The sequence below is a fragment of the Epinephelus lanceolatus genome, chromosome 20, assembly GCF_041903045.1.
Source record: "Epinephelus lanceolatus isolate andai-2023 chromosome 20, ASM4190304v1, whole genome shotgun sequence".
Taxonomy (NCBI): domain Eukaryota; kingdom Metazoa; phylum Chordata; class Actinopteri; order Perciformes; family Serranidae; genus Epinephelus; species Epinephelus lanceolatus.
Window position 1 is genome coordinate 34,023,319 of NC_135753.1, and position 24,659 is coordinate 34,047,977.

The 24,659-nt window shown below is 42.8% G+C and overlaps 1 protein-coding gene across 12 annotated transcripts in view; it reads right to left on the reverse strand.

Moving 5' to 3' along the window:
* Positions 1-4,693: 4,693 nt before the first annotated feature.
* Positions 4,694-24,659, reverse strand: part of arhgap12b (Rho GTPase activating protein 12b) — an 81,950-nt gene continuing 61,984 nt past the window's right edge. For 4 of the 12 annotated variants that reach the window (XM_033638798.2, XM_078163020.1, XM_033638808.2 and 1 more), the window contains 18 exons: positions 23,241-23,513; positions 20,960-21,100; positions 19,613-19,693; positions 19,002-19,124; positions 15,084-15,158; positions 14,571-14,645; positions 14,103-14,164; positions 13,922-14,003; positions 13,604-13,726; positions 11,662-11,766; positions 11,461-11,559; positions 11,238-11,340; positions 11,033-11,152; positions 10,784-10,882; positions 8,960-9,037; positions 8,681-8,815; positions 8,427-8,532; positions 4,694-6,335 (listed from right to left, as the gene is read on the reverse strand). In XM_033638798.2, coding sequence (XP_033494689.1) covers positions 6,161-6,335; positions 8,427-8,532; positions 8,681-8,815; positions 8,960-9,037; positions 10,784-10,882; positions 11,033-11,152; positions 11,238-11,340; positions 11,461-11,559; positions 11,662-11,766; positions 13,604-13,726; positions 13,922-14,003; positions 14,103-14,164; positions 14,571-14,645; positions 15,084-15,158; positions 19,002-19,124; positions 19,613-19,693; positions 20,960-21,100; positions 23,241-23,513 — 2,055 coding nt within the window. In that variant the 3' untranslated portion in view covers positions 4,694-6,160. The remainder of the gene's footprint in view (positions 6,336-8,426; positions 8,533-8,680; positions 8,816-8,959; positions 9,038-10,783; positions 10,883-11,032; positions 11,153-11,237; positions 11,341-11,460; positions 11,560-11,661; positions 11,767-13,603; positions 13,727-13,921; positions 14,004-14,102; positions 14,165-14,570; positions 14,646-15,083; positions 15,159-19,001; positions 19,125-19,612; positions 19,694-20,959; positions 21,101-23,240; positions 23,514-24,659) is intronic. The other 8 variants (XM_033638799.2, XM_033638801.2, XM_033638800.2 and 5 more) reach the window with 8 other exon arrangements.

Sequence of the window (24,659 nt, forward strand, 5' to 3'; positions counted from 1 at the left end):
TGCTGTACGAAGCAGTTCTTGGGCGTGTGTAACAAAGGGGCACCGGGACTTGAGAAGCAAGCGCTGTGGTGTCTCCGTAGTGATCTCGTGGAGGAGGTGGGATTCACTCATCTGTGCCTTTCAAAGCCGCTTCTCATCTGACCTCTGCTGGAGTGATACCAGCGAGGACAGGCAGTTGGTCTGTTGGGGTGGCTCGTAGACACCCGCAGACATTCTGTAGGGTGGCATTGAGTGCGGTGTCCAGCTTCTTGACACTGGGGCTACAGCACCAGTCTAGAGCATTCAGCAGCTGAAAGCACCAAGGCCTCGGTGGAAATGTGTTTTGTCAAGCTTCACATCCAGATATGTGGGGAAGGGCTGGGACTGTAGCTAGTGATGGCCAAATGAAGCCTCATGAAGCATTTTCTTTATTTTCTGAGCCCACTAGATGGCGCTCATGGTTTAAAGAGAGAGGCTCAAAGAATGGCAATTCATTGTGCTTTCAACCTTTTGTTAAAGAAAAAGCTGCCATCTAGTGGGCTCAGAAAATAAAGAAAATGCTTCATGAGGCTTCATTTGGCCATCACTAATGTAGCCTGACACTATCTTCTTATACCTGTATTAGCCCAGCTGGACTAGTTTAAAGAGAAAAAAGCATGCTGACTAAAAGTAATGACTAAAACTTAACTAAATTTTTTGTTGATTTAAACTAGACTAAAACTATGATTAAAAAAAGACTAAAATTTCACTAAAACTAATCAGCATTTCCATAAAGACTAATTCTAAAATTGCTGCCAAAATTGCCACTGCTTGGAGTGACAAACCCACCCAGAATTATCGTCCCATTCTGCAGTTCCCCTTGCCTATACATTTTAATGTCTTTTGGCTAATTTTTTTTCTTTCACAGCCTGCAACTGCACCACTTTGGTTCAGTCTCTATCAATTTGCAGTTGCGGTCAGCAGCAAAAAAAGCTCTGACAAACTGACTTTGAGCTACCTGCTCAGCATCAAACAACAAAGTTAGCCACTAGCTGGTGATCTGGTGAACAAATAGAGCATAATAGTGGCTAAAGAGCAAGATACTTTTCTCAGGAGTTGGTGGAGAGCGAAACAGAGCTACAAGTAGAGTGCATATTGGACTTATGTTCATCAGGTGGTTAGAAACACGACTCCAAATGAATGCTAATGTTGCTACAGAGCTGCTGGATGTGTGCACTGGAAATCATGCTGACAAATTTGGCAACATAGGATATGATCCCTAAATTCTTTTTAGTTTTAAAGTGTCTTTCAAGATGCTGTTTCTGCACTGTAACTGTAACTGTTCTGAAATGACAAACTAACAGCACCATCTCTGGGATAAGCAGCCATTTGCTCACTGAGCTATGAATAAAAAGCAGTGGGTAAAGTACAGGGGTCTTTACCACAGAGTGGCAAAACCTCCCAACCATTTTGTTCCTCATCCAGCCACTTTGCCGACAGCCCACCTGCAAATGAAGCAGGGGGAAGCACTGAAGACCCATAAATCTTTTATGCTCCATAATGGCTTGTTCACATTACCTGCCCACACCTCAGCCTCCACGGAGCAGGCCGGGCCAGCGCTGAGCAGATCAGGCCTGGAAACCACCGTGAGCATATGGAGCACTTCAAACACTCAGAGCCTCCCTGGGCCTGAGCTGTGGTCGCACCCATGAATTATAGAAATGATCTAATTGTTTTCTCATTTGGAAATACTGGGGGCCCTCCTCTCTGCGTCTCAGTTTTAACGGCCTGTGGTTTCCAATGGGGCACATGATTCAGTGCTGCCTACCTCCGACACGTTTGTTGAATCCAAGGTGGTCCGTCCTGTCAAAACAGAGCCAGAGCTGAGGTATAAGTCAAACCTGTTGCTGTAAATTAACACGTAGGCGAGAGAGGAGGAGGAGGCTCAATGTGACTTCAAAGAGGAATGGTTGTGATCAGAGGAGGGGGGAGGGCACATGTGGTGGTGAGTACACATGAAACAAACCTGGGGATTGGATGAGAACGTCTGGGTCCATTTTGAAACACAAAGTTCAATTCTGAGATAACAAAACCAACCCTCGACTAACTAATCAAAATTATGAGACATCCAATAAGTCAAAATTTAATGAGATCTTGCAAGTGCTCACTCAATGGATATCTCAAAACCTGGACAGACATGAAGTTACCAATTACAATATTAAAATGCACATGGTAAAGGAAGATTTGTAGCATCAAATATTCTCAACTGTAGACAAACCACGGAGTCCCACTTGCAATTTAAATGTCCAGTGTGTAAGATTTGGGGGGATTTAGTGGCGTCTAGCATTGAGAAATTTCTCTGGGTAAGAATTCCTTCAGTGTAAATTGTATAGGAGGATTTCAGAAGTATGCACAGAGGTCTCTTCCTCTTCAACACAAACAGACCTGGTGATTAAAACCGGTAAAAACACTGCATGACGCAGTTTCATGTGACAAATCAGTGTTTCAGCAACACTGTTTGGCATGTTGGAGACGGGCAGCTCACCCACCACATGCTAATGTGCACTCACCTTTTTTCTCAGTGAACTTCAGATCCAGAAATAGAGAAGATTTTCACTGGGAGTCGAATTATTCGCAGAGAAACAGACCTGGTGATATGAAGCGGTAAAAACACTGAATAAAGCAGTTTCATGTTACAAATCTGTTTCTCCAATGCTGCTTCAACACAAATGGCCCTATCGAGAGCCAGTGTTTGGTTTGTCAGTTCTGGGCTATTGTAGAAACATGGCGGTGCAACATGGTGATCTCCATCAACGAGGACCCGCTCCCTATGAAGATATAAGCAGCTAAATCTCAAGTAACGAAAACACAAGGATTCTTATTTCCAGGTGATTTTACACTAAAGAAGTTATACTTATTATATTAATATTCTATTTCTGCCAATATATCCCCATAAATCCTCCACACTGGACCTTTAATGTGTCAGTCCTCACACTTTCACCTGGTATTAATATCACTTTTTATTTCAAAATTTAAATGCATGAGGTGAAGTCAAAATTCTGCGACACTACATCAAAATATGACATTTTAAATAAAAAAATAATGCTAAATTAAATTGAGTCGAAATTTCAACTTGTCTCAGTTTCGACTGTTCACTTTACTGTTTGCTTTCGAGCAGGGGTGTCAAACATAAGGCCCAAGGGCCAGAACTGGCCTGCCAAGGGGCCCAATCCGCCCAAATAGATGAAAATGTCAAGACAGAAAGTAGAACACTGACTGAATGTGGAAAAACTGAGATATCTCAGGCTTTTCATCATCAGTTATGTAAACAGATAGATGTTTTTGAATGTTTTACTGGTTACCACTTGAGATCGGCTGAATAAGGCCCATGAACTAAAATGAGTTTGAGTTTGTTTCTTTTAAAGGCACGCTAAGCACTGTTGGGTGGTGTCACTTCTGTTTACGCTCAATGTTGCAAGCTCGCCTAATTCCAACCAAATGTTGGTGGTAAGGCTAACATGAACATCCGTTTACAACAATCAAGCTGGATTTACACACCTGTTCAGCAGAAACAGAGCCACCTCAGCATCTGTTTGGAAGCCCTTCTGTTTGCGGACATCTCGCCACCTTTGGATTGCTTCTTTACCGATATAAATACAGGACTTCGCTCGTTCCTTCTCCTGTTCCCTCTTCTTGGCCAGATGATCATCCAAATGTTTCCTTTTTGGTTGCGTGTCAGCCATATCAAATCTCAATAAATCTCAATAAAACACTAATCGATGTGACGCTGTCTCTAGCTAACTTTCTACTTCGCGGTCCTCTCTACTCTACTCCCCACCCTCCTTCATGTGCATGCGCGTTAACCCCCAAACCCCACCCCGCAATCGGTGATTGGCTGATTGGTGCAGCCGGGCCAAAATGTTTTTGTTGCCATTTGCGGAGCCTGGGCTGCTTACAGAGACCGGACTTTTTCACAGCATATTCAGAGGACATGTAGCTAGCAGATTGTGAAGAGATGTTTGCTGTATGTGACAAAAACTTTTCAAGCTTAGGAAGACTTAGAGAGCCTTTAACTTAACTTAGTGTGAACATTTTTATTTCTATCAACCCTACCTGTGAATCCATTTTTGGCAGAAATGGGCTTCCATATTGAGCTGCCGTTCTGCATACAGATCGTACACCCCAACATGCAAACACAACCTGCTGGTAAAACAAAGGGAACTCTACATGGAGGATTTCGCTCAGTGCTGTCTGCAGCAAGCAGCTTTCCTCAGCACTTGCTCCGCCTCGTGCTTCTTAATCAAAACTGGCACCGTGGCAATTACCTAATTAGACATCAATTAATCCACACCCTTCAGGTCTGCAGCCACGTTTGACCTGAGGAGTAATGACAAAAATGCCTTCAAAGAACGCAGAAATCAGATTAATGGAAGCTGCGCAGCAGAGGTTGTGCCGCATTTGAGAAATCTCCAGAAATATACTGCAGTTCATTTCATAATTAACAGGTAGGAATTTAATTGATTGAGACGTGAAAGCTTAATCACTCAATTCAATAACCCGGATATCAGTGTTGAGTAGATTAATTCAATTCAGTAATTAAAGGCGAGGGAAAGGTGAAGCTTTAGCTGATTGAAGGTTAAACAGCAGACTCACCTCTCTTTCTTTATCGTCTCCATCCACTGCGAGCATTTAACTCCGCGCTCTGACAAAGAGTACACACTTTACAGTGCGAGCATTTAGTTTGTCTTTTTTATTAGACGTAGCAGTTTCACAAACAGCAGTTAGCCTGAAAATTACATTCAAAATGTGCAGCTGACCATGCGCAAACACTCCAGGTACACCTTCAAAGAAAAGTAACAGTCAATCATGTGTTTGTTTGTTTTCCACAATATGTGTATTGTCATGATTTAATTCAAATTTACAAAATCAAAATCATCTTTCACTAGTTCACCATCAAAGCATACATACCTCAGTCACTATAACACATTTGAACAACTAGTTTCTGTCACTGTACATATGCTCTGAAAGGTTCTTTTAAAGGCTCTTCTTTGCATTTTAACACCCATACGTCAACCTTTAAAATATTCTCAGTACCGTTTCCCTTCTCTGTAATACTCTTTAATATTAGCTTAGGTGAAGAGAGGGGTCATCAAGCCGACAGTCAGAGACAAGTCATGTAAAAATCGGTAACACTGCAGTCCCCAGAAATCCACTTTTCCAGTAACGCCAGGGCCTCGTCGACATCTCATGAAGAAACCAACACTGAAGTTCATAAAGGAGCACAGACGATGACCCCCAGCAGCTTAACGGAAACTTTACCAAAGCACGTAAGACTACACGACACACAGTTTGTACAATGTGGCAAGACGAGGATGCTTCTGCTCAGGATTTGCTCCATTTAGGTTAATTCACTCACACACACACAGACGGAGGGTTTGTCCTCCGTCATTCAAGTCACAGGATGCTCATGTCACAGGGTTAATGGTTAACATTGGCTGAAAAAGGGGGAGTGGGTGCGAGGGAGGGGAGGGTGATGGTGTCGCTAAGGTAAGTCGGGGACACGATCTGTAACTCCAGTTCATCCAAGTGCCAAAAGACAGTCTGTTAACATAACACTGATTATTTTTTATCCGCCTGATCCAAAACCACACGGGGCTGATACATCACAGACGAAGCTCCACGACACAGAAAAACCTATCCAGTTCAAATTCAGATCATTCCTTCGGCGAGGTGATGAGGTTGCCGGTTTGGCTATGAATGCCGCACGCGCCCACCGCTGCGACCCGCCAAACTCCGGTCCACCAGGAGGCGGAAGGTGCCCCCGGCTCTGCTTTGAAGCTACTGGCCACAGGGATCCAGTGTATGTGAAAACACCTGAATACTCAAATCCACCAAATCACACGGACATCCACACGTCACCACGGCATCACTCTGAAACACTGTCCATTGTCCAGCCTGCTACTCGCAGCAGGAATGGCAACTGAAGAAGCAGGTGAAATCTGTACACCTTGTTTTTTTTTTTCCAAACTCTTCTCCAAAACTTCTGTAAGTGCAACGCGTTTGTAAACTGTCCTGTCAATGATTTTTTGTTTCTCCCAACTGCTTGGTCCACAGCAATGTTCAGTTCAGTCAAAGAAAAGGGGGGAAAAGGAAAAGAAGTCCGTGTTTGTAAAGCCAGGCGTCCTACTCTGAGTGGGCCCCTCTACCTGCCGAAGACGCTTTCATACTCGAGCAGTATGAGCTCCACTATCTGGTTCTGGTAGACCATGTGGACCGCGATGTTGCCCGTCTCGGTCTCGGGCCGGAGCAGCGTGGGTCCGAACACGATGGCCACGCTCTGGGTGGTCATGCGGTTGGCCTCCCCGTGGTCAATCACCCTGGGGGGGGAGAGGGAAATAGAACATGAGGGGATTGAAACATGGCGCATGTCACAAATAGCTTTAGGTGAGCCTATATTTGTTTGACAATGCAGTGCAGCTTCAGGGTTTCATCTTGAAAAACAACATCAGGGTCTTTACACACATCTTCAGGGCCTGAGATGGAGCGCTGAGGCAAGCCGCGCGACACACACCCTACAACACTACTCAGCGCTCCGGGCTAGAGCATAATAGCCTTTTTAAATAGAATCTACATCCTTGCATGCAGATGCACAAAACAATAACATATTCATGGAAGGGAGAAAAAAAGGAGATTAAATCCGCCCGCTGATATACGTAGACCTCCATACACTGAATGTCACGCTATAAATTTCCTCAAGAAACACCACTTCATAGGTACTGAATTACAGCAAACACAGCGCCATATAAATGCAAATTGGAAACCTAGGCAAATGTCATTGTGAACATATGATATTGCCACCGGCTCCAGTGGGCTAAGAATACATGTTAAACCTGGCTGTAGTTTGTGTTTGCCCACGGGCTGATCAGTCTGAGGGAAGGTAAACACGCAGAGTCAGACAGGAGTTGGTAAAATATCCACAGTGACATTTATGATCCGACTGCATGAGACTCACAGAGTCACTGTGGAGCTCAGGGGTTAATGTGAACAGTCACGTGTCGTCCACGTAGACAGACACTCACAGGCAAATCAAAAATGTGAGCTGACCACATCAGAAGAACAGTCTGATCGTCCAGGGTCGACAAATACAGGAAGCGACATGACATCAGAGGATATGTTTAACTTTTAGCTCTTATATATATTGATAGTAACTTTACTGATGTTGTCCAACGGTCTCTTCAGGTTCTACCCACTGAGACGTTTCATACAGTGATGTAATGTGTCATGTTGCTTTACATTGTGAACTACAAATTCGGACTGGACGTGAAACAATTTTTTTCCGTTTCCACTGTGAAAAGTTGTGGATGGTACCAATGGAACTGGTCCCCCCTCTGTTGGGGTACCTAGCTCACAGATCTGGTACTAAAAGGTGGAGCTGTGAACACTGCAGTCTGATTGGTCGGTAGAGGACGGTCACTCTGCTCAGGGCTGAGTTGTGGCTGGTTTTGAGGCTCATGTAACCACCATAGAAAAGTACTATAAAAATACCCCATAATACTCTTATTGCAGCTTCTTATGTTCAAATATTGGCAGCTTTACACACTCTCCCATGACCGTGAGCTAAATCCCTTTGGCGTGAGTACGAAACAAGACACTAGATGACATAATTTTGGGATTTGGGAGAGACAGACCGACATTTTTCAACATTTTAACACATTTTTCAATAAAATGATTAGTCGACTAATCGAAGAAATAATCGACAGGTTAGTTGACAATGAAAATAATCGTTAGTTGCAGCCCTAGTACACACACATTCATGAGTGCGAGCATGTATGATTAGGCATGTGGGTATCGTGTGTGTTGATATCTGTGTGTACCTAATTGTTATATAATGTATCCTCTGACTTAAATTTAAATCTATGGGATTAATTAATATATTATCATTATATTATTGTTGCTTACTTCCTGATATTTTCTAATGCTTCTGTTTATGTATGTATTTCCCTTTTACCTTATCTTTATCAGTCTCTCCATATGTTAAATTATCCTCAAAAATGAGTTATACATTATAAACCTTTTTTTTTGCATCTCACACATCATCAGTGAACTTTGCCTGCACAAAAAATAGTGAAAAGTAAAATAGAAACAAAAAAAAAAGTAAATATATGATTTAAATCAGGAAATGAGGACACTAACAAGCCTAAGATTTCGATAAAGCACAAAATGTGATGCTACATTCACATTTCAGTTCTTTAAAAACATATTAAAGAACACACAGCATTAAAAAGAAGTCCATGTAAGTATGGTTACAGTTTTAACATTTCAGATCCATCGCTCTGTGAAGCTGTTTCAATGCCTTCATCACTGCCAAAATACGTACGTAACTACGATTTAATAATTTTATTCGTAAGCTGTATTTATTTAAAGAAATAATATATAACTCTGACTATCAGTTTATGCACTTTACTTACCTCCGCAGGTGTTTGAAGAGGACTTGCATTGTGTCGTGGTTGGGTTTTGGCAACTTCTTTATTAAATCTTTGATTGAATTCACTCGCTGCTTGTAGTCGGAGCATTCTGAGGCAGAGACACAGACAGCCAGTCAGTGAATGCACAGACGCACAGCACCATCTTGTGGCCACACTAGGGACACAAAATACTCTCAGCACTCTTAAGTGCCTTGTCATAGTGTAGGTGCTTCGACATGACGAATCATGTTACTCACTGATGGCTTCAACAAAGTCGTCGAAGGATCCGTATGTGAAGAGAGGCTCGGGAAGCTCCCGGAAGAACATCTTGAGAGCTCCAGTGGTGACGTGGATGTCCTCCCACTTGCTGTCATTCAGATCCACCTTCTCGTCTGATGGAGGGAGGGAAGCCAAACAGGATGTTACAAGTGTGTAAGAGGTCAGTATGCGGCGCACATATAAAACCTATGTCGTCTCTTATAAAGGAGGAAGTGTTTTAGGCATGTCAAAGGTCAACCAGCAGACTGGAGTCCTACCATGGTTTACAGCAAAGCGCAGCTTCTGGATCACTGCCAGGTTGCCGCTCACTCTGTACAAGCCGTCAATATTGAGACCTGCAGGAGGAGGATGAGAAGAGGGGCAGAGAGACAAAAGCAGTGAGAACACTGTTGGTCCTGACATGCCGAGCTGACCTCAAACACACAGCACCAACACAGATCGACTGATCGAAGGTTTTGCGTGTCCTTACATCACCTCATGTCCTCTGTAAGTAAAGATGCAGCTGAACACATGAGAAGCGCTACAGCTGTCATGGAGAGATGTTCTCAACTAGTTGTTATAACAACCAATGACGGCAGATATCTCCCGTCTTCCATAAATATCAGTCTGGGATAAATACGAAGACGTTGATCATGTTAGTGCAGGGCTGCCAGAGCTTTACATCTGTCCTATGGACAATATTTTATGGAAATCAAATTCCATACTTTTCCATACTGCCTAGGAACTGTAAGAGTTGCTGATGCCAGACACACTTCAGAGACAATGGGCATAGATACGTCACAGATGTTGAACTATAACCACCTGCTGAAACTGTCTTATGTGGTTTAAAGCTCTAGAAAAAGGTGCATAGCAGACCTTAAGCTACATTTTTTTTGTCTAACCTCATGAGAGAGGTTTATCCGGAGGTTTCGCACCACAACATTTGAAGTGATTTCTTTATTCCTTTGATGTGAACTAGAAATGTAGCTGAAAAGATCTGACTGAGCTGAATGGATTCACCTGTGGCCTGTGTGAGATACAACAGAGGTGTGTGGCACATCTGAATGAATCACTGTTTCCTGGAGCTGGAGCGGTTGTACTGAATCATCAATGTCACTGAACCAATTGCAGTAAGTTCCCCTCAGTAGTGACTTCATGTGGCAGTGTTGACTCAGCTTTGTCACACAGCATGTGAGTAAGTGCTTCAAAGCTAACTCAAAGAACATCAAGTCCACAGAAATCTACATTTACTGAAATGAACATACAGCTACAGAGTACAACTTTCACTCACTGGCCACTTTATTAGGTACACCTTGCTAGTACCAGGTTGGACTCCGTTTTTAATTCTTGGTGTCATAGATTCAACAAGGTGCTGGAAACATTCCTCAGAGATTCTGGTCCATATTGACATGATGACATCACACAGTTGATCCATGATGAGAATCTCCCGTTCCAGCACATCCCAAAGGTGCTCTATTGGACTGAGATCTGGTGACTGTGGAGGCCATTGGAGTACAGTGAACTCATTGTCATGTTTGAGATGATGTGAGCTTTGTGACATGGTGCGTTATCCTGCTGGAAGTAGCCATCAGAAGATGGGTACACTGTGGTCATAAAGGGATGGACACGCTCAGCAACAATACTCAGGTAGGCTGTGGTGTTTAAACCATGCTCAGTTGGTACTAAGAAAATCTCCCCCACACCATTACACCACCAGCAGCAGCCTGAAGCGTTGATACAAGGCAGGATGGATCCATGATGCCAAATTCTGACCCTACCATCTGAATGTGGCAGCAGAAATCCAGACTCATCAGACCAGGCAACGTTTTGAACCAGTCTGGCCATTCTCCTCTGACCTCTGGCATCAACAAGGCATTTTGGCTCACTGGATATTTTCTCTTTTTGTGACCATCCTCTGTAAACCCTAGAGATGGTTGTGCTGAAAATCCCAGTAAATACTCGGACCAACCATGCCACGTTCAAAGTCAGGTGTCAAGGAACAGGTGTACCTAATAAAGTGGCCGGTGAGTGTATACTGATTGACCCTTTGTAATACCGTTTCTTTAGAATGCACACATTTCCATCCTGGGTGTTGCTCCTACCTGTGTTCTCCACATGCTCGATACACATCGTGACAAAGTTGGGGACTGATGTGTTCTCCCGCTGGCACAGGCTGGTCAGGCTGCAGCCAAACACCTGATCTGTGAATCACCAAACACAAAGTCATTTTTAACCGTCATCTGTCCAGGCAGACACGCCGGCTGCTGTTCCATATTCAAACAGTGGCACATATCCACATGTGAGAAAAGCTCAGCAGGAGCCGCTGCCTGTGCTGCACTCAGTCTGAATACCTTTGATGTAGCCCTTGTCTCGGACTGCCTGGTAGGTGGGTCGACGTGTCAGGAACTTCTTGAGCTTCAGCCTGGTTTTCTTCTGGTCTGACGAGTCCATGCTCACAGAGGTCTTCATCGCTGAGGAAGACAGGCAGGATATGAGTGTATTCCTCAGACACTAATACATTTACAGTGTGTGTTAGGAGCATTCTGTCAGTCTCACCTCTGTTCTTCTTGGAGTCTCGGTGGTCTTTCTCTTTGTCCTGTTTCTCAGCTCCTGGAGACTCAGGCATGTCCTCCTCAATGGCCTCATCTGACTCCCAGGCCTGGACCGGAGGAGATATGCATGGTTAGATACAATCAGATTTAAGTCAACTTGGACTAGAAGGCAGGACAAGAAGACATGAAACTGAGGAAGATTTTGCCAGTGACAGATGTCCCCTCACATGGTTGTTGATGGTCTCCGTGAGGGCCCGGTACCAGTCGTTGATGACGCTGTCGATCTCTGACTGGATCAGCAGCTCCGTCCCTTGACGAGTCTTCAGCTGAGGGAGGAAAAGTCAACGTTACTTCTGAGCACATTAAACTGCACAAAGCGCAGGTTTATCTGCAGTGGAACCTGACAGCAGATCCACTGTGTTCGATACCTCGATGACGTGTTTCTTGCTCGACTTGTCCTTAGAGGCCCAATCCACCGAACCCCCTCGCAGATCGACGGTGAACTCCGGCTTCGACTGGTTGCTCCCAAACTTCTGGAATCAAGGAAACAGTATGAGAGTCCACGTCTGACACAAAGATGAGACAACAGGGACACGCTGCTGTTTAAGGTGGATTTTTGTGTTCATGTGAAGGGGTATGAATCACTGCCCGACATCCTCAGTGTGTTTAAAAGCACAGAGCATGAATCTATTAAAATGCTTGGTGGAGCAGGTGTCACATTCTCAAACGCTGTGAATATCATTTTGAAACTCTTCATGAATATACACACATTTTTAGTAAAAGGTTACAAGAAAGGCAAAAAGTTAGTTGTTAATTATATCATGTGCATATTAAAGCTGCTGTATGTAACTCTGGAGACAGACTAGGGCTGGGCGATATAACGATTATGTGCAATATATATCGATATATTTTCAAGCAAGACATACATTTAGACAACACCGTTTATATCGATATAGGGTCAAGTTAAGTTCTCCAGCAACACTTTTTAATCTGACGTGCACCTCCCCAGAAATTTAACTACACATCACAGCGACACAGACCTCATGTGTATTTTTGTAAGCTTTTATTTACTTTTATTTATAAATTGTGAAGACAATAAGGCCTCCACAAAATAGCATTTTAAGTCTTGTGTGTGATTTATCCTGGCTTCATATGAGCAGAGGAAATCGCCGCTTGTCGCTAGGCTAATTTATACAATGTAAAATGCCATAGGCTTGTGCTAATAATGTTAGCATTTTGTATTTGCTTGGAAAACATGTTTAGTATAAGACAGCTGTTTTGTCAGTGAACCTTGTGAGCTGTAATGGAGCCAAATTTTGTAATGTTACCTTTGTTAAATGTTGCTGTTGTCCCTGGCTTCATATGAGTAGAGGAAAAGTTCACTAGCTGCTAGGCTAGTTTATACAATGTAAAATGCCATAGACTTGTGCTAATAACATTAGCATGTTGTATTTGTGGGGAGAATGTGTCCAGATAAAGACAAGTGTTTGTCTGTGAATGCTGCGAGTTATAGTGAAGCTGATTTGTGTACTTGTGCTTGAAACTGTCTCTATTAAGCCATGTTTAATGTGTGTTTAATGTGTGTTTTGAATCAACTAAACTTTACAGCATTTCACAGAAACCCCGTGGACTAGTGTTTTTTGAGGTGTAACTGTTTAGCAGCTGTGGGGGGAAAAATCCCTGTCTCTGCATTTCATTTTGATCACAGTCTGGTTTTTATAAAGCTGCGTGTGATATCTCAAATGTGGCTTTGAACTGCAGCTGAAAACATGCTGCCTGTTTCCTAGAAAATGTCGCCATTCAGTCTGTAAATACCAAGATACTCATTTTTGTCCATATTGCCCAGCCCTAAGACAGACAGTTGAGTGTCGAGCCTCACTTCCAGGTCGTCAAATACTGACCCTTTGGTTTGATAGTCCACCAACTAAACCCAACATGTCCATATTTGATCTGAGACTTTTGGTTATATTCTTAATTATACCAAAAAAATTAAGACATTTATTCACTCTCAAGGTCTCGTGATATCGGTCCACTCACTATTTAAATTTCTGTTTTCCTCTGAGACTTTTACAACTGGAAAATGTAAGAATCACTTTAGGCCTGCACCAGTCAAAAACATGTGTATAGTTTGCTTATCAGAGCTTTGGGGCTGAAAACAGCTGCCTGCTGCAGGGCTCCATTGTTATTATGACACTATTGATTAGTGCAGCCTTTTTTTGACATTAGGATCAGTTAATTCAAGCTGTACACACACACACACACACACACACACACAGACACACACACACCAGTGTCCCAGTCAGCGAAAGCAGAGTGAATGAAAGACTGACAGACAGGCAGGAGCAACACATGCAGAGAGAGGGGACATACAGCGGCAGCCTGCACAGGCCTACAGTTCACATAGGAGACAGCAGGGCGGGGCTTGACTGAGCGCTTCCAGTTGCTAAGGAGAGTGAGGAGCAGCTCAGGGATGGAGCCACTGCGGTAGTAAGACTTCAGGAAGGAGGAGAGGAGGAGAACAAAAGCAATGAACAGAGGATGACACATTTCAGAGCACAGGTGGCATGAGGACAGGTGACTATGCAGAAATGAGGAAGAGAGAGATAACACAGAGATGAATGTAACACTTAAAAAAAGCTCAGATACTCTGCAGAAACATGAGCGTGTCGGGGCTGATGGGATACGTACCCAGCTGGTGCTGCCGCCCTGACCCTTTGCAAAGAGCAGGGAGGAACCTTGCAGCACGGTCCACGAGGAGTTCCAGTTCTTCCTGTGCGTCAAAGTAAAACAAAGATAACTCAGACAACTCTTTAAAAAGATCATCGGGATTAGAAAGAGTCCGTTTCATTTTGGGACGTCAGATTCCTACCTGACTTTCTTTCCATTCTCTGTGATCTTGGTGACATTGAGGACTCCGCACTTCTCTGAGGGCTGTGGAGACACAGGCGCAGATAAGAACCAGCTAGAACACATGCGTGAAACACACATGCATCCACACACTCACACGCTGAAGCTTGAGAAGCAAATGGAAGTGGCTGTGCTGCTTCATGTTATGTCCAAATATCACCAGCAGAGGGCGCCCTGACACTGCTGCAGAGGGCGCCCTGACACTGCTGCAGAGGGCGCCAGAACAGTGGTGGAAAATGTGTTAGATGCGATGCAGTTAGATGTGGCACGCAGCAGATGGGAGAAACTGAATGCAAAGCAGGCTTGGAGAGTTTTTAGAAGATGAGGAGGAAGACGTGTTTGTATCTGCAGGTGAAAGAAGCGTGATGATGATGATGATGATGATGATGATGATGATGTGGTGCGATGCAGTGCAAGCTGGGATACTAACGGTCGAGGGGTGCTTAGGAGATGAGGGGCAGGAGTCAGAGTCTGGAGAGCTCTGCTTGGGCGCCGGAGCACACTCCTACCAACAAGAGGCACAACATGATGAGTCGCTAATAGCTACCGGCTAACTACAAGACACATGGAGAGAGTCAGTCTGAGGTTAGTGAGGAGGAGAAGATGGATCAGGAGCCTGGAGAGGAATCACAAGGTTGCGTTGGATGTTAGGTCATCAGAAGGTAAGGATGAAGGAAAGGACAGTTAGGATTTAGGTTTCAAACAACATGCTAGTTAGAGTTATTTCAGATTTCACTTTAAGGTGCTGCTTCGTACTTCCTGTTCATCTCACCCACGATAACAATGAATCAGACATTTTTGATTGAGTGAGCACATGGCCTTGATTGTCATATTTACACAGCTTTATTAGAGGGAATTCTACATGACACTGGCAGTGAATCAAAATGGATCATCTGTTGATTAGAGGAGGCGCCGGAGAGGAGAGGCTACAAGTGGTACCAACTTTATCACGGTAAAGAGAGAGACGAAATCTCCTCTTGTGCGAGTCGGAAGTGAACCGCCAGAGTTTGAAAGAGAACTGCAACGAAACCACCACAGAGTTAGCCTCCGATATATTTCACTCACTCTTAAGACTCGGTGTCTGGTTTAAAAGTCCCCCGATAAATTTGTGTTTTAACATTTACTACTACCAAAAATCATCGGGGCAGTAGATACAATCAGCTGATCGGGTTCTTTGAGACTTCTCTGAGCTTTGTTTCTAATGTCAGATAGTTTGACCTCAGAGATGCAAGTGACAGCAAAGCTTAGCTCGACCGCAGTCTTTCCCTCAGTCAGCCAGGCTGGATCAAATCCTGTCCTCCTGTGCCTCTCCTGGGTGGCCGAGAGACAGCCTCTGATGTTTCTGTATCAGTCTATCTTGATTATATTCACAGGAAGTTATAACATGTTACCTGCGTCTGTTTGGCTATAAATGAAGAAATCCCACTAAACTGAAAGGAAAATTATTTGATGTTGATGTTGGGTTGACAGTGAACGTCACTGTTGGACCCTGCAGTCATTAAATAAACTGAGGAATTTGACACTACCAGCCAAATTTAGAGCAGAGCAATATGAAGCTCAGATGTGAAAAAGTTAATGTTACTTAAGGAAAGAATGTTTTGTTTTATAGCTTTATCTAACCAAAAAAACTGCAATCAAATTCATAAATATATTCATTAAATTCTGTATATTTTCTAATTGAAAAATTCTGGAAAACAAAAACCTGAATCTGGAAAACATTAAAACTGATTTCACAGGGCGCTTGAAAGAAGTGTACATTTAGGAGGCAGTAGGAAAATCTGTGGCAAAACATTAATAAATTGTGCTCCTGAAATTCGAAATTCATAATTCATATCTGAATAAACACAGAACAGTATCAAATACACTGTGGACATCTGTGTCTGTGTTTAAAGGGGGACACTTGCTAAATTATTCAGATATGTTATATCCATGGTTGGAAAGTTAAATAAATATTTGTGAACATGGGCGACTCTCTGTCAAAGCCAGAAACCAAAGAAGGAAGTCTCAAACCTGTGATGTCATCAAGTATAAAGTCTGGGGCTGCTCCATAGACACTGAATGGGAGACACAGACTGTTTTTCATACCCAGTTGAGTTTTATTCTATTGTAGAGTTCTCAGTTGTGAAACAGAAAATGTTCCCATGTACTCAGAACATTCCCCTGTGTGCTCCCAGTGTCTTCTACAACATCTTTCCTAATTCACTGTCTGTGGAGCAGCTCCAGACTTTATACCCTGACGTCACAAATTTGAGTTGAAGTACTCTAGTTTTTGGATTTGGAAGAGAGTTGTTCACTTTTACGAATACTATTGGATTGTCTTAGACCATAGATATAACATGTATGAATTTTGAAAATGGGCGCAGTTCCCCTTTAAGGGTGTAAAAAACACCCTGTTGTTTAGCATCCATTTATTTCCGTCCAAAACCAAACAGCTTTAAATCCAAGCGGCTCACTCTGAGTGTTGTCCTCAGTCAGACACACAAACATCACTGTAGTGACATGCAAAATAAACACAGAGGTGACGAGACAAGCTAATCTAAATAAGACGCTTACATTTTATGCAGTTCATTTTTATGCTGATGATACATGAGTAAACATACATACACATAGGGTCTCATTCATGAAACGTGAGCAGAAGGAATTTGTGTGTAAACTGTTCGCAGACGGAAATTTACGTGCATGTCCGCATTCATCAATATTTTAGTAGCTCCGATCTTTTCGTAGATACTAACAAAATCTACTCCTGCTCCTGACCACTCGTAGTGCTTGTGTAAGTTTAGTAAAGCACATAAATATTGCTTGTCACTATTGGAAATTACAATTTTAACTCGTATTGCGCTCTGTTGCGTACACAATACCCAGATGCCTTTGAAACACGTAATCTAAACATGACAAAAATATTACAAATATAACACATTTAGCTAAATTAGTTGGCAATTAGCAGGTTTAAGATCCAGATTAGGTTCATGATTGTGAATTATCTATGTAAATCGACTCAACAGATTACACGTTCTTTCTACATGTTGAATGATGATAATAAAAATATCCGTAAGGACAGCCGGATCACAGCCTCTTCGGCCTCGGTGCCTGGGTTCAGCAGGGGCAGCTGAAAGAATTATTTGAGACAACACGTGTTTTTTTTTGTTTTGTTTTGTTTTTTTGTGGCTTTTTGATCATTTGAATGAATAAATCTGATTTGAAAATGTTTAATTTACGTTGTATAAAACAGAGCTTTAGGCTATTAAGATTCAAATAATTTGAAGACGATGCATACAAACTGCTGTAGGCTATATGTTATCCGTATCATTTGTTAAAATAAATGTTAAATAGCTCTACATTCCGACAGCCATCACTGATTTAGAGTTTATCCATTGCGCACAAAACATCTCTGCTTTCCCGTTCCCACTTCATTTAAAACCCCACAAATGAATCTTCTGTTTGTTTGGTGACCGCTACGCTATCAATGATGATTTTCAGAATGTATTAGGCTTGTCGCTGTCTGAGAGGTCTCCCCAATTATGCCAGCGATGTGCTCGTCTGCAGCAGATAGTTGTGACTGTGAGCCGCCTCCTCCTGTGGCTGCTGTATTTTTTTGTGTGTGTGCTTATGCGTTTCTTTGCCTCCAGTTTCATATCAAACCATTTACGCTTCACCTCTGACATGGTTCTTTGTACCACGGAGACAACATTAACAGCATCTGTTACCTCCCTCCAGGCCTTCGCTTTGCCTGTCACACCACTACTAACTGGAGAAAATAAAATGTTTTTTCTTAAGTCCACTTCACCCAAAATTATTTCGATCTCCGCTTCGGAAAAATTCTTTTTTCTCTCTCTCTCTCTTTCTTTGTTTGCGCCATGACTGACAGGTCGACTGGATGCACTTACACCTTATATGGTGGTCATTGGCTATTCATGGGCGGGGATTTATGCTAATTGCTGATTACCGGGAGCGCGCTGTCACTTTACGATGGATTGGCATTCATGATCATACACACGTGTTTACGATCAAATCTGAGTTTCCCGCGGCGTTCCTGAATCCGGAGTAGGTGTTTAGTAAAGTAGGCTTTTATGTGCAAATCTACACACAGATTTACTCACTCTTCATGAATGAGACCCATTGTCTGTTGAACAATGTTGTGTTTTCTTTGATATCCTTTAGACACATCTGAAAATGTCAACTATTCTTTCCTATTTGAGGATATTTCACCTTTTAATGCTTCATTTATTTAATATTTAATCGGTTCATATTTACATCAAGCAAAAAATATGCCACTGTTTGCATAATGGAAAATGTAGGATCCAGTGTTTCTCGAGTTTGACTCACACCAGGGACAGAGTCAGAATATCTCGACCTGCGTTGCTTCAAATTGAAGCTTTCTTTTTTTGATTTGTCTCAATACAAACTCACTATAGCACTCTTTTAAAACAACGTGTGCTGTATGGGATTATCTCGCTCTATGGAAGTTAGCTTGCGCCCTGAATCTGTATAAAAACTAGCTGGAACTGATGTAAAACAGAAACTTAAGATGAGTTCTTCCTGTCTGAAAACATTCACAACATCCTCATTTAAACACATGAAAGTAAACTTGCTTTTAACTTAAATAATTCACCATGCTTTATTAAGACTCCAAAATAAAAGAGACAGTTTAAGCCGTTGTAAGCCTGTTCGTCTGTGCAGCTGAGAGCGTCATCAGCACTCGGGGATTAAACTCGCTGCCAATAGGACAGAAAGAGCAGACGAAGAACCTGCCAGAAAACCTGCAGCAACAACAGGACCTGTTTCCACACCTATCAGACAACACAGTCTGTGTAACCCCATCACTTCTCATATTTTCAATCCTGCCGTCTTCGCTGAGTCTTACCTTGTCGTTGAGGTCTAAGACGTAGGTGCTGTGTCTCCACTTGGTGAGGACGATGGGATCCTGCTGCTTCCTCTCCAGACTGCGGCTCTTGGGAACCTCACCGGACTGAGGGGAGATGTTGTACTGCGGAGACAGAGAGGAGAGCAGAAGTTAAAAAAATCAGAGTTCTTCTCGCATATCCTTCGATGTCTTCCCTCTCGCCTACCTCTCCTTTTACTGTCCACAGCACCATTGGACAAAGGGACTTCTCTTACAGCGTAGGCATCGTCTTCAACTGTCCCCTGAATGAATCCATGTCCACTGCGAGAATGGACTGCTCTATTCTGATCAGCTCCCCAGATTAGCAGGTCAAGAGCCAGTAATAGTCCTTTACCCAAGGTTCAACTCCCACTTGGCTCCTGCTGAGCTCACAGGGCTCATCCACTTACATTAACAGGACCAGACGCCAGGAGGAGTCGCACTAAAGTGTGTTACTGGGTACTGGTATTAGGTGATGTAATGTGAGAAGATTTCCCATTTTCAGGAGAAGGAGATTAGTTTAAATGGCGTCTGATGGACGTGACAGGGAAGACAAAGGCACATGGACACTATTGATCAGAGGATGATCTCACCTTGGGCAGTTCCCATTCTGATCTGGATCCATCAGCGCTGTAGTAGTAGGGCCGGCCCTGTTCATCCACATGCTTTATCCACTGCGAACACAAACACCAGTCAGTGAAAAGGGAAAACAAGGATACGTGATACCTGGGCTGACCCCTGATAGTCAACCAAACGTTAGTCGATCAGAAAGGTCATTAGTCGGCAAGACTTCATTGGTCGCTTAGTCGTTGAAAAAACTGTGGACAATAGGGCTGTAACGGTACATGTATTTGTGTCGAACCGTTCGGTACGCGACTTTCGGTTCGGCACAACCCTGTACCGAATTATTGGGCGCAGGATATTATTTTATTTTATTTTGTTTTATTTTAATTCCGTTTTTGCGAGCCGAACCATTTAAAATATCTACTTCCCCGACGGACATAATTGAGTGACGCACCGAGTCCGACTGTAAATCTCCACCTTCACTTTGTGCAGCGCATTCTCCCATTTTGACAACATGGCAAGTGAGCCTGACGAACCTGAAGACCCACCTGCAAACCTTAAGTCCTCCGTTTGGGAACACTTTGGTTTCAGGGTAAAATACGAAGATGGAAATAAACAAGTGGACAAGACAAAAGCAGTGTGCTGACACTGCAGAACAGCGGTCGGGTATGTACTTGGAAACACGTCTAACATGCTAACGCATCTAAAGCAACACCACCCGAGTTTGAACGTTAACCGGCACGACTAGAAAAAGCAATCTGGTGCAAACTACGATATCGTCGTCGTTTAAAAAGAAAGAGCGTTTCCCTGACCATCGCGCTAAAGAAATAACCAACGCCATTGGAGTTGAGTAAAATTGTTTAAGCTGCACTTTAGATATAAGCATGTTTTGTTTACTGCACTTTAACAAAGTGGGAAAGTTAAGTAAGTTCCTAGTAAAACTGAATCTGAGCAGGCTTTAAAGCTGACCAGCTGCACTATACTTTTTATTTTAATTGAGTAAAACTGTTAAAGCAGAAATGTATATTTATATTTTTGATTCAAAAAATGTGTTAAAAAAACAGCAGGATTTTATTTTTCACTTTTATATTTCTATTTTCATTCAAACAATGTGAAAAAGCAGGATTTTATATATATTTGTTTCATTCAAAAATTATGTAAAGAGTTAACTGCTGTGGTGGTATGTTTTAATAAGGTTACCAATAAGTAAAAGGTATTTAATAGTTGTCTATTTTTTTCATTACTGTACCGAAAAAAAAACGAACCGTGACTTGTGTACCGAGGTACGTACCGAACCGAGATTTTTGTGTACCATTACGCCCCTAGTGGACAACTGTGATCAGTCTATAAGTCGGTTGCTAATCAACAGACTGTACCTTCTCCTGTGTGTATTCAGAGACGTAGAGTGTGTGTCCATGTTCATCCAGCTCCTCAGACCAGCCTCTAGGGGGCGACCCGTACTGGCTGTCAGACTGACTGGAGTGGGTGCTGTGACAGTTTTCCTCTGAGGACAGTGGCTGTGGAGGACAAAGACAAGAAGACACAAGGTTTAATGATCTTACTGATGTGGCCCATTAGCAGACACAAGAAATACACCCATGAAGACATTACAACCCTGTTACTTTACTTGAGTATTTCCATTTTTTGCTCCATTACAGAGACAAGAGTAAAATCTTTGTCTCTGTAATGGAGCAAAAAATGGAAATACTCAAGTACGAGCTACCATATCCAGCAGCCAGTTAGCTTAGCAGTGACTGTTAAGGCATTTTATTTTATAGAACCAGGCTAGCTTTTTCTTCCCATTGTAAGTCTTGCTAAGCTGTGCTAACCAGCTGCTTGTTGCAGCTTCATGTTGACCGTAAAGAACATGAGGGTAATCTCAATCTTCTCTTCTCTCCTCAACAAAGCAAATACCTACTGTACATTAGAAGACTTCAAAAAGACCTTTAAAAGACTGAAGTGTGACACCCTCTAACATCTTAAGTAACGTGAGTTTTTAGTCACACACTATAAGATTTTGCAGAGACTGAGCATCCTGCAGGGTCACTATTTGCAAGACTACAACTAGATTCCTTTTGAGATTATTTCCCATCCTGCTCCTGGTGGAAAATAGTATGCCAAACTCCCTGTAAGAAATATGAAATATTAACAATGCCTGATGTGACTTAAAAAAACACTTAACTTTAGAAACACAAGATAAAAGGTGTCCTTTGTTGACAGAATTCTTGACAAGTCGGTATCAATATAATCTATACAGATAAACTACATTTTGAGCCTCCACTTGTTAGCTGTGCCATTTTATTGGAAGGAGACTGTGGGAACGAGAGGTGAAGTGTTTCAAAAATTAAGATTTCTTACTAAATGTAAATGCTGGTTAGTGGATAAAACACACGCTGAATTAAACAGACTCTTTTTCACTCCACAGCTCTACCAGTTTCTCCTCCTTTTCTACAGTGCAAAAGAACCAAGACTTGTTCACTGTCTTGCACCTTCCTGCCGTCTACTCACTTTGCTGCTTCCTCTTTGGAGAGAGTGCACCTGTTGGCTGTTGACAATGTTGATTCACTTCAGAATTTGCATGACCCAAGACTAAAAAGGTACACTAATTTTAAACTTGTTTGATATTCCTTGAATGTCAAGAAATAGACCGATTTAAGACAGCTCGGATTGAGATTAATGACCATCTTACGCCAAACTATTAAGCTTACAGGAGTGTGAACCAACTAAGGTAAAACTCGTGATTTTATTCCAACATCAGAAATTTGCTGCGATAGTGAAGTTGCTTGAAAGGTCATCTGGTCTTCAGGGTGTCTACACGTATCAGACAGTTAAATTTAATGCTTTTTAAGACCTGTTCACGACACCTTTTCAATAAATCTGGGACCAGTTTTTGGACAAATCACATTTTACTTATAGGAATATGGTTAAGACCTCACAAATTCAAATTTAAGACTAATGACTTTTAAGGCCTTATTGTTGTAACACTGAATTGAAGACATTTTAAGACTTTTAAAGGACCTGTAGACGTCAAACTATTCCCTTAAAACTAGTTCCACCTTGGTCAGCTACAGCATTAAAATGTTGCTGACACAATGACGCATCTGTTTTAATTTGGCTGCTACTAATGATTATTACAACTTATTACTGATTAACCTGTATGTTCAATAAATTGATCAGTTGGTCTGTAACATTTAAATTGCCCATGAAATCTTTTAATGTTAGTTTACAATTAGATAAAAGAGAGAGAAATCCTCACATAAGTAAATAAGCCATCCTTACTCTCCTTTACAGAAAACTGCAATACACTGAACCGCCACACGAGGGCAGTGTTGGACAGGAAACTCCAACCTGACAGGAAACCATGACTTCCACATATCAAAGGCACTCCTGTTACCTTCAGTAACCACAACACCATTTAAAGTCCTTTGAGGTCCACCACACTTTGACCGCAGCCTGTTTGTTTAACACCGACTGCCAGAGAGTTTATTTACAGACTGGCGTCAGTGCAGACTTGCACACATCCAAACTAAATACCGGAATCCTGTGTTTCCTGTGATCACACCTACTGTTAGTTTCCTGTGGTGTGGAAAGGAGTGATTTCTCAGTTTGGTGTACTTTGTTCATGCCACCTGATTAGTTTGTTTAAGCATCCCTCACCTCACTCTCCAGTGTGCCCTGGCTGTCCGCTCGGAAACTGCTGGTGCTGCCGCTGGCGTCCCTGGTGCGCGGTGGCTTCCAGGTCCGCTCTCCAGTGGCACGGTTATAGTAGAAATGCCTCCCGCTCAGGTCTTTGTGGGTCTCCCAGTCGCCCAGGATGTGGAGGGGGGAGCTGGAGGGGACGGGTGGCAGGCTGGACTGAGAGATCTTCAGCTCCTGGAGGTTGGTGTAGACCGGCGAGTCGGATCGACCCTGACCTGTAGGTGACGTTGTCTGGTGGAGGAAAGGAGAAAAGGAGGTCAGATCATTAACATTTTATTTACTCATTCTCGTTTTCCAGCTGATATTCCCAAACCTCTCCAGAGACTTTACGAGTGTCCTGACTTTGTTCTGAAAATTCAATAATATTCCAGGAATTCCATAACCAGAAGCAGCCCTGAAATCACTCCGGGTCTGCTGAGATCTAAGCATCTGTAGGAATGTTAGTCCTGTCCAGCACAGAAACCAGCGGCTATCACATCCTCTACTGGACTGGAATGTAACAAGCTGTTTGTTGCATCAAACTTCAGCGCTCATACATGCGCATGTCGCTGCAGACCTGCTGTACACGACCCTGACTTCTCTTTCTAAGAGCATGAACGTAAGGCGGTGAGTTACGACGCTCTCTGACAGTCTGCACGGCAGGATGCAGCTGCTGATCAGATCACACGCCACATGTGGCTCGCAGATACTTTAAAACCATATCAGTCCGATTCTAATCGGGTCCTCAAAACAGATTCAGCGCGGTTACATAATCGTTTATCTGTCTACCTAGAGACCACGGCCAAATGCTATCAACATAAAGGGCTACTGGTGTTAGCATGCAGGCATTAGGTACAGTATGTCACACTTTTTAAAAATAGAAGCTACACAGTGATTTACAGGAAGTGATAGAAGAGACAGCGAAGACAGTACATGACAAGACACAAAAAGGTGTAGAATCAGGAGAGAACAAAGGAAAGCACATGGATTTTTTAAAGATGGTCGCCAATCTGTGATCACCTTTGGTTCACAGTTCAGAAATCTCTGCCTTGATGAAACTAGGCCCTCCCTGAGGTCTCATCGTAACTATAGAATGGTTAGCCCGTGTATGTCAAGGAGTAAAGCTTTGAATTCAGTCCTATAGGTGACAAGGAACGAGTGCAGAAGAGATAAAACTGGAGTGATGTGAGATCTACACCGAGCTTTAGTAAAAGCCTTTCTGCAGAGCCTGAGTTAGAGAAGATGTACAGACAGAGGCAGGTGGATCAAGGTGTTAGCTGGCATCAGACTGAAAACAGCCCAGTGCTGAAACAGAGCAGGAGGGTTAGGGTTACGACGCAGCGATGCAGGAATGGAAATCACTCTAAAATCATACTATACAAACAAACTATAAAATTA